Source organism: Eutrigla gurnardus (genome assembly GCF_963514095.1).
Source record: "Eutrigla gurnardus genome assembly, chromosome: 6".
Taxonomy (NCBI): domain Eukaryota; kingdom Metazoa; phylum Chordata; class Actinopteri; order Perciformes; family Triglidae; genus Eutrigla; species Eutrigla gurnardus.
In genome coordinates, this window is record NC_139920.1 from 15,267,810 (window position 1) to 15,278,644 (window position 10,835).

General features: G+C 40.2%; 1 protein-coding gene across 2 annotated transcripts in view; it reads left to right on the forward strand.

Moving 5' to 3' along the window:
• The first annotated feature begins 6,949 nt into the window (after positions 1–6,949).
• Positions 6,950–10,835, forward strand: part of efcab7 (EF-hand calcium binding domain 7) — a 12,717-nt gene continuing 8,831 nt past the window's right edge. For both annotated transcript variants that reach the window (XR_014597244.1, XM_084010671.1), the window contains exons 1-4: positions 6,950–7,323; positions 7,867–8,078; positions 8,275–8,361; positions 8,698–8,920. Coding sequence is in view for 1 of the 2 variants with exons in the window: in XM_084010671.1 (XP_083866797.1) it covers positions 7,194–7,323; positions 7,867–8,078; positions 8,275–8,361; positions 8,698–8,920 (652 nt within the window). In the remaining variant the exon portion in view is untranslated. The remainder of the gene's footprint in view (positions 7,324–7,866; positions 8,079–8,274; positions 8,362–8,697; positions 8,921–10,835) is intronic.

Consider the following 10,835-nt stretch of genomic DNA (forward strand, 5'->3'; position numbering starts at 1 on the left):
ACACCAGCTGTTGCTTAGGTCGACTCGGCCAGTGAGAGGCCTCCGACTTCCCAGGCACCCCACACACACACACACACACACACACACACACACACACACACACACACACACACACACACACACACACACACACACACACACACACACACACACACACACACACACACACACACACACACACACACACACACACACACACACACACACAGAAACGGATGAGGGTTGCCATCTGAAAGAACATTATTTGTACAGCGCTGCAGCATTGTGGTTTATGTAGAATCAACATTTGTCAGCTGCCAGGCTCTGGTGGGTAGACGGGGTCCAACTTGTCGGAGGATTCCTACCTCCCTAACTTCTCCTAGCAGACGAATGACAGCATTCAAGACACCTCAGCCTCATTAAATGACAGCACAGATTCCACATTCATTTCCTGTCTTATCTCCGCGGGATCGTACGCACAAGAGGTGAAGAGCAATTCCATTAGCTGTCAACAGCCGAGATGCCTCGCTAACAAAAAACCTGGGGAATATGGGAGAGGAAAACATGATTGTAACCCCACTGGCACCCGGTGATATTACACACACCACAGTCACTGTCAAGTCTGAATGTCCTTAGAAGAAGAGAGTACCGGTAAACAGGAGGCATGTTTTCCATATCCCAAGATATATGGAGATTGATTCTTTAGAATAAAATATGTATTATTACTTTTGGGTAATTGTACCTCAGCCCATAATGGACTTGAAAACCAGAAGCTACCCATCATCACAATTCCCACAAAGTAAAATTATGAAACTTGACACCAAGCATTTAGATAAGTAAAGTAAAGGCTTTATTTAGTAGAAATGCCAAATATTTAATGATCTCAAGGCAAAACAAACAGCAGGAAAATACAGAAAAGTAAAGCAGACACTAATAGCCTTAACAAATACAAAGTCAAGCCCAATCTTAAAATTGTATCCATTCCTTTGATAATGCTAATCTGAGATTTCAATAAACCCCTTATTCGCTGCTGATGTTAATATTTCAAAGAAACATGGAAGCCTATTTTTTGCACCCAGAGATGAAATGCAATGACATTCACTAAATCAGAAATCACGCCTGGGAAGATTGCATACTCTGCAACCCCACGCTGCCGATCGAAGGCCACCGGCTTCTCTTGGACCAAAACAGTCTAATATACAACACCCTCCCTTTAATTGCAACTGTGTGTTCAATCAGAAAGCATAAAACTCTCGGTGGTTAGGTGGCATCTGTCCGTGAGGCCTGCTAGGATTGATGTGCCAGAGTCTGGGAGCTGCCTGGGCCGCTGGCCCACAACCGGCGACACAGCCCCATCACTTTTATGAGATCTTAAGGAATCTTCTTTTTTAATGCAGCCCATTACTGCTGACATACAAATCTTCCCCAACGTGGCCCCGTCTGTGGCCTGATCAATTTTTACACTGCTGAGCCGTCCCCTTTCTCCTCATTTTGTCATATCAAAATTCACATTATATAGGATTTTCTTATGGGAAAAACTGCAATAAAAATATGTTACCACCCTGAAGATGTGCGCAAGTGAGTACTTGTCTGTTACTAAAAAGCCCGGAGAAGATAGAATTTGTTTCTGCAGTAAGCAGAACTGTTTAAATGTTATTTATTTTTATGTTCCTAAGAAAATATATTGTGAAGTGCAGCATTGATTTAGAACATAACCATGTCTCGATACGGGTGTGAGGGGCTGAATTTATGAATCCTTTGCACAACTCCTTTAATTGAATTTTCCAAATCTCTCACCGTGCACAAATAATCAATACCCACTGCTGAGGGAAACTTGCCTCAGAATTATTAGGGCCTTTCTTTTTCAATTTTGTAGTCATCAGCACATACAGGTGCTGCGGGTATTTGTAATGCCGCGACTATACCCGGAGGATTTATGCTCGCTCCGAGCCTGATTGCTCGCCAAGAGTGACTTCTTTAGAATGCTTACTGAAACTTTTGTTAAGCTTAAAGGACGGTCGTAAGCGCTTCTTAAAACTGCACTCTCACTCTGAGGGAAGAAGCAGGCTGGTTTTAAACTCACAGCTGGAGGTGGAAATAGAGGATGACGAGGCAGGAAAAAGGGGGGAGAGAGAGGGAAAGAAAGTGACAGGAGACGTAGGAAGAGAAGCAGGATGGGAGGATTGACCTTCAAGGTTTAAAATGTCCTCGTGGATTTACTCAGCTGCCTCGGCAGGGTGGAGGTGCCGGGGAGCAAAGGCTTGGCACCTAAGAGAGGGGAGAGCCTGGGATGGTGAGTCTGAACATGGAGAATGGGCTCTTCCTGGTGTGGAATGGCTGCCATGGAAGATCGGTTTTCAACCTAACTTCTAAATTCAAACAATACACGCGGATGTAAAATTGTATCTAATAAAAGATGTAAAAGATCCCCCCAGTGTATAAGCGTTAAAACACACCCTTACCACACACAGAGGGCTTTTACTGCAGCAGCATCATGAGGTCTGGTATGACGAGCAGCCTATATTAGCAAACTTTAAATGGATGTTGGTGTGAAATGTACTTTATTGATTCAGTTTGCTGCCTTTGTGACTATGTGTTCTATTGTTATACTATGTGGTACTGTTGTCTGTTACACTGTTATAAATAGGCCGTATATTTGTCATGTGCTACAAATGTCTCCATGTATTTCTCCTCAATCAAGATGTCAGAGAAGAAAAGCAGAGAAATAGCTATCATTTAATGAATTAATACTTTTTTTTGTTTGTTTTTACAACAAAGATTTTCATTGTAGTCTTAAACGTGTGCTGCAGTCTCTACAGGTTTTTAAATACTGAAACCTAAACCGATGTTATATCAGCATGGCTCAGGTAGCGGTCAATTTAAATCAAGGTGCCTCAATGTCATCCTGTAAAGACTTCAGATAGAAAACGGTGAACACACATAACACACATAATGGAAGCAAGTATATGGTCCCCATAGATGTCAAGAAAAGAGAACATCCAGCAGATAATACACCCATGTCCTCATAAAGAGCTCATACACTCCCCTCCCTTGTATTCAGCAGATGGACCTAAACCCTTCACGGCAGTGAATCTAAACAAACATTTTACACTAGAGCAGGATCATGCTCCGAGATACCATCATCATCATCATCATCATCTGTCTGGATTTCAAGCTCCCAGAGGATATAGGCCAGAACTCTTCAGTAGCTTTGAATAACAGTTTGTTTACTTAAAATGTGTGTCTCAATGCACATAGAGGGCCGATTCTCTCCCACATCTATCTGCCCTGACATTGTGAAGTCTGTTGTTGGAAGGAGGCTGATGCAAAACTGATAAATTTCACGGATCCACCATGTGACAAAAATGTGACATTCCTGGGGTGTGGATCCACAATGCATCATGTATGTTCAGCTCCCTTACTGGAACTAATTAAAATAATTTCTGACAACCTTATCGGAAAACAAGCTCCGCTCCTGACAATAGCCCTTATTCATTTTCCACAAGTCACCATTGTATGATTGGATCACAAGAATTGCTCCGCTGCAGGCATAATATGTGCCTAAAATAATCAAATTAATTCTATCTGTAGGAAATCTAGTCATTGACTTGTTTGTGTAACCATAGCAAAATGTTGTTTTTCTGCAAAGGTCGCAGAGCACACGATTGTCTGAACAGCAAACAAGCATGCAGTGATGCCGTTAATGTTAAATAGCAGAGCAGATGCAGGGGGAAGCGGATCAAAACAGTGAAGTAGTAGCGGATGTGGATGTCCCTGGGAATGAAACGGCCTTGTGACTGCATTTGTTTTCCTGCTCATTTGGAAATCAACCAAACAATTGGGACTTAAAATGTTTTCGCACAGCCCTTTAAAAGACCGAGAGATAAGGTCACAATCACAACTGTCATTTTTAAGGATGTCATTGAAAAATAACGTGAACTAAAACAGCGTTGATGTACGAAAAAGCGAGGGATGCATAATTTTCTGCACATAACGTCAACTGGATATCCCCCTATAAAATTCCCAAGCTATTAAACCATTCAAAATTAATGTGACCTTTGATAGAGTAGATGCCGAATTTATACGCTTATCTTCAAAAACTTGTGTCAGATTCAATCCTCAGTAAATCTTGTGATATTGATCAACTCTCAGCTCTACTTAGCACGTGGCTGTAAAGCCTCCAAGTGATCAGTTTGATAAAAGTCCAGACTGAAGATTCCAAATGTCAAGTTGGCATGTTTGTCTTGATAACTTAGAAGCAGCACTTTAATGTAATATTATAGAATAAAAGAGTGTTTGTTCTCACACTGTGTTATGTTTATTACCTGATGTGATGCTATAATTTAAAAAATGGGACCAAATAGACCAGAGAGCTTTCTAATTGAAGCCATGAATCATTCCTTGTTTTAATGTATTTTTCATCCAGTTGGGTTTGTTAAAAATGTAGCAATTCAAGCTCAGTTTATCTGACATATGCAACACTGTACTAACTGGGCTCTCTGTGTCTCTTTAGCTCAGTGTTCGGGTCAGCGGAGGATCCTGTGAAGAAACATTCTTGTTCACTGCTGCCCTCTGCTGCCTAATAAAAAATACAGGATCAATGGAATAAAAGAAAAGCCACAAACCTCCCAGAGCAATACACATGAAATGGTGGGAAAAGGCTGGAAATGAATGAACATAGTATTGTTTTTTTATTATGAAAAAAAACACAGCTGTATTCTGAAAGGAAAATACAAACCATCATCTTCCAATCTGAAGATATGATGGAGACATTTCCACCTATTGTAAAGATTTAAGACCAAAGAAGAAAGTCTTACTCACGAATATTTCCTCCAGCTCTTTCCTGGCCTTGATGAATGCATCCACTGACTGTTCTAGTTTTGGATCGCCAGGAGTCCAATCTGGTCAAAGCAAAAGAGTGTGTGGTTACAAAAACACCATGACATGTTCAAAAGCCTAAAAGAGACTACACATGACTATGTTGGCTGGAGGGTTAAAAGTCGGTAACTGCTGGAGCCTGAAAGAAGAATGAAAACCACATGGAACCACAAGATACAACCCAGGACGAATACAATAAAAACAATATTTCATGTCTATCCTGAATTTGTGCTACTTTCATTAACACTATGATCTACACAATTGTCTATAACTAAAGCTTTGATTAACAAAACCACCAGTTGTAAATCAGTTTTACAATCTCTTATTAATATTTTGTTTTCATTAATCGCACATGTTTAAATAATTGTTCATCTCCATGTTTTGTTGTGCTTTGTTGTAATTTTTGCATTTCATTGCTGTGGAACTGTGTCTGTTTTTATTCTGGCTGTTAGGGAGTTCCACTTTTCCTCTCCAAATACAATTAAACTTATTTTAAAGTGTACAATTAATTACGACACTGCTTTGCCCCAAATGACCCTAATATGACATAATCAAGTGAGTGTTATGAATGTACTGTAAATCGAGCTCGTGTAACATATTAGTGACAGCACTATAAAATTAAAAAACTAATGTTCGTCTTGATGGATGGGCCAGACACCAAATGTCTGCCTTGACAAAGGAAATGGTTCTTGTGTTAAGTGACTCTTATACAACTATTTTTAGTGCTATGTAAATCACTGATAATTTGGCCAGTGATGGATCTCAGTCATTCCGTGTCTCCTGTCATTAAATTCTGATATGTCACTATGACCATCAGGAAAGTGTGGCAATTGAAATATAGCAACTCATAAAAAGGAGTTCTCTGCACCCCTTTAACTCCATGCTCTACTTTGGATCTCTGTGTATTCACAGTTAGTGTGAAGAAATAATTGTCTTACATATGGGAAAGGCAAAAGCTGTAAATCGAGCACTTGATTCTCTAACAGTACACTTGCAGATACATATTGTTGCTGTTGGTTTGTGGACTTAGAAGGGGACAATATTAATACAACACAAGGATTACAGTACACACAGTATGACTTACATTTAAAGTCATAGTCCAAATAGAACTAAAGAATGTCTTTTCATGGCGGCAGTACAATCATCTTAATAGCATTAGTTTATTATAGAAAAACTACAGGACGATCAAATCTAATATGTTGAATCAGACGATGTTTTAAATAATATTAAAAAATGATAATAATTTTAAAAAATGTCATTGAAGCACACACACTGTTATAGGTCTGTAAGAGTTCAGTCATTTACTGTCCAGATTTTAAACTTCCTGTCTGAGTGAATGAACTGTTGTCTTTCTATTCAAAAGACCATTTCTTTCCCTTTAACATTTAGGCCCCAAAATTGATTGATGCTAGTCTTCACAAGCTGTCACAGAGAAAACATAGAACCACGTTCAGAGTATAAAGCGTGCAGTCAGTTATGACACACAGGTGTACAGACTGAAGGTACTTGGGTCATGCCAATATGTCAGTGCCATTCTGGGCACCATTTTGCACAAGCATGGTCACGGCCTAAATAAATGCCAGTATGTTAGCTGATCTGTAGCTAACATACTGACATAACCAGAAATGTATTACGTTTTATTTATACAGCCCGATATCACAAATGGCTTAAGCACAATTGATGAGCTCTTCTCACACTTACGTTATTTGGAGTTTAATATACAGAGAAAGACTATGAGTTACCATATACAACAATACAACTGATATAATAAGGTACTCACGGCGTTCATAAGGCTGTCGAAGCATTTTGTGTTGTGTGAATTTCTGAATCTGGCGCCTTTGCTACATTCAAAAATTCCGAGTAGAACAAAACCTTTCTATATATAGTTCCGGGTATTGCCTTATTGCAAAAACGACACGAACAACGCAACAAACGGTTTAACCAAAAATAATGAATTCTTAATATTATTCAGACTGTGTTTGTTGACCTCGAAGGGTCCAGTGGTCCATTATATTCGTTTTCATCAGGAACGGGGAAAGTTAGCGTTGGTTTCTTCCGTGTCGTTTTCGGTGAACACCGAGGAGTTTTTTGTTTACCTAGCAACAGATGGCAAGATAGCAATGGTGTTTGACAAGTGGTCCTGCTAACGCGAATTTGTTAAGATAAAACGCATCGTGCACGCATTCAGATGAGTGCTGATGTGATAAAAAAAAGCTAAAAACATAGCATTTAGCTTACGTAAGCCGCCGTATTCGACTGTCGTCTGGTGTGTAAACTGGAAAGTGCTAATTTAGCTAATTGGCTAACGACAACCAGGTCGACCTCTTCTTCCAAAGATGTCTTTGCAAGAGTCACCTCATCCTTCTGACGAAGACGAGGCTTTCTACGTGCAGTGCAGAGCCGCATACCTGGCAGTGTTTAGATCTAGTTTAGCAAATATTGCCTCGAAACAGCAGCTATGTCGTGGTAAGCTCATTTAAAACTGTAAGCTAACTCACGTTAAAAAATAAGCTGTGTCGTGAGAAAACTGTTGAAAATTGGAAACCATTCTCATGTTAGCTCTACAGCATACACGGTTAAGGTTAGTTTAGGAGCATGCTGGGAACATAATGATGTCAACTGGAACCAAATGTGTGATCCTAAGAGTCATGGAGATGTTACTGGGATGTGGGATTTAACTGAAAGTGTTTATACTTTTTACAATACGAACCAAAGAGACATTAGCTGATGACATCCTGTATTATTAGTTTACTTGCTATCCTGGAGAGACAGTTGTCTGTTAGAAATATTGACTTACATGTCCAAAATGATACTGATGATACTGTTTGGGATATGGTGTAATACGGGGATTACAGTCCTCTTATGCCTCAAAAGCAAAAAGAGAATCACATGTTGAGGGGTTATCTTTTGTCGTGATCAGCGACACAGATGTTATATTGTGCAAGAAAAGCAGTCCTTGTGCTGCAGTTGTTACTTGTTGTTTCAGTGTTTCCCATTTATCCTATTCAGCTCTCCAGCAGGCGGGCAGAAATCCAACACATGCAACTCTGAATAAATACTGGACCGCCAGAACATCCAAATTGAACTTCGATGACTTCTGTGAGATTCTTAAGAGTGAGAAGAAAACAGAGGAGACTGAGCTGATGAGAGCCTTCAGAAAGATGGATGTGAACAGTGATGGCTTCATCTCACACAGCGAACTGGAAAAGGCTCTTACCACTGTGAGTAGCTTCAAACATTCTGAATATGAGAGTTCTATAACAAATTCTCTGCTTATTTTCATAGATTCATGTTTAGGTTTTGGCAAAAAAATCGTAATTTTAGTGAATTGAGTGATGCTGTGCAATTTTGCTGCGCAATCAATGCAATGTGTTCTGGTGTTTTTACTACTAAAGATATGTGTGTTTGATCTTCCAGAGTGGAGAGAAAATGACCACTGAGGAGGTGAATGCTGTATTCTCATTGGCTGACGTCAACAAAGACGGCAAACTGGACTATGCAGAAGTGAGTTTTCAGTATGAAGCATCTTCTGATTCTCTTGATGTTATTTAAACGTTTCATCTGATTGATCAGCTTTAGATATTCAATACTTGCTGCAAGTAATCAAAATGATTCGGAATCAGTTTAAATGCAGAACATTTAAGGATAAAATACATTAAGTCTCATTCATTCAAGACTTTTCTTCTTTTTTAAAGTTCAATTGAATTCACATAAAATACAGAATAATCAGTGATTCACATGTTTACCTCCATCCAAAATGTAAACATCTCTGACCCTCTTTCTTGCCTCAGAACATCCTCGTGTATCCTGCCCTCACTGCTGGTTTCCTTTTGCTGTCAGTTCTGCAGATTGCTTGTGTCTACAGTGGAGCAGTGTCAGGTGGCTGCTATGGAGAGGCTGGAGGCTAACGCCAAGCTGAAGAGGCAGAACTTTGGCAGTCAGTCATACAGCCCTCCGAAGAGCTCCGTGCCGTCAGCGCCATCGGCAGCATCACAAGCGGCGGCGACTCTCCCTCAGCCTCCAGAAACACCCCGCGCAGAATCCGACGCAACACTCAAGAAAGGTGCAATATGTAGGGACAGAATAACTAAACATCAAAGTAGCCGCCAATCACTTTTTACCAGTCAAGTATTTATTATGTTAAGGAATCCCCATCCTGATTTAACAAACATAAACAGAACCAAAACATGAAAGGAGACAAAGAACAAAAAAACATCATAACATCAATAACCTGTTAGTAATAGTTACTCACTTGTATATCCCAGAATTCTGCACTATATGTTTTCACAAAATCGCTTTGTTTATATATATATATTCAGAGGAGAACTAATCTTTGCATGGAAATGCTGATATGTTATTTGTGTATGACTCCAGAAACCAAATGGCAATTTGCACTGCCCAATCTACAGGTCCGCAGTTGCAGCCAGTGGCGACTGCACATTGCGTGTACTTCAAATTCCAATTTATAGCTGCACATCTATACATGCTGCTTGCCCCAATACGCCTCAGCGATTAGTTTTGATGAATAAATAATAGCTCTGTTATTGATCGACCCCCCCCCCCCTGTGACGAATCACCTCATTAGGACAGTCCATACATCATAATAGCCACACAATTAGGGCAGCTTGTTTGTTGGGAGGAGACTGTAAAGCGTTGTGATTTGGGTAATCACTTCTGCCATTAAGAGATTGACAAAAGCTCCATCTACGCTGCTGAGAAACGCTGCCCTTCAACCATGGCGTTGGAGTTGGTGTTCTTGCCAAAAAATATGTTTCCATAGCTTAAACAAACAAGGATTTGCAATCCGCTTCCCCCCTTCCACAACCATAGATAATGAACCAACATTACAGAGTGTTTCTCCGTAATAGACAGCACCTTCCGCCATTTGAATGTAGATGTAAATATTCTCTTTTTGAACTTTACAAAACAGCATTTTTCGAGAGAGAGAAGAACAGAGATCCAGGATGAGCGAGCCAGGGACAGGCCACACCGGGAAGATAGATGGGGTTGATTTAAGTGGTCAGTCCATGTTCATGTTATTGATCCGGAGGATTCCACCACTTCTCACTGGGGAGATGATGAGGGATTAGAGTGCGGCCGAGAGGAGGGCCCAGACGACCACCACTGCAAAAACAAATGAGCTCCCACATAGTTGTCGGGATTATCACATTATTGTGCCTCTCCCACGTATTGATTTATACCTGCTACATTTTAACAAGGCTCGAACGCGAGCTAAGGCGTGATCGCACATGTTGAATGGGTTATTCTTGGAGCTCAAAAACAGTTTTGACTGCTCATTTGCCCAGACATTTGTCAGCATAACCACCAGTTTTATACTGAGAAGTATGTTCTAACTGTATGGGAAACGTGTCGTTTTGTGTAATTGTTTTAGAAATAATGGATGAGATACAGATTAATTATCAGGTATCAGCCTATCAGGTGTTTCGTGTCTAACATGTTTAAGCAAAGAGTCGGACCAATTGATGAACTGTCGTGGTGTTTCTCTGATAATTGGTCTGTTCAATTCAATTCTTGGAGTTTTCCAGCACCAGGAAATCGCTAGTGCCGCTGAAACAATAGTGGCTAAATACTCACAGTGAAGCGTTTGTTAGGCCACGTTCCAGTGCATCTTTGTCCACATTCACACAGCAGCTGCAATTGGGTCCTCTAGATGAAAATACCACCGTCAATACAAAATAGATCCATCACAAATACCATAGAGCGGTTCTATTTATTTCTCTGCGAGGGTTATTTGCTTGTAAGCCTATCACATTAAATCGCATCTTGATTTTCCCGTGCTCGGAAACAATCAGGCCCCTCATTAGCGAATTGATATTTTCAGGCTTCAATTAGAGTCAGAGGGGAAAAAGTTGTGCGAGATAATGGATTTGAGAAGGTTCTGTTATGCCGTTTGTGATTTAAAAGGCCTCCATAATTAATTAAAAGAGAGTTGAACTTGAGATCACACTTTCTCAGAA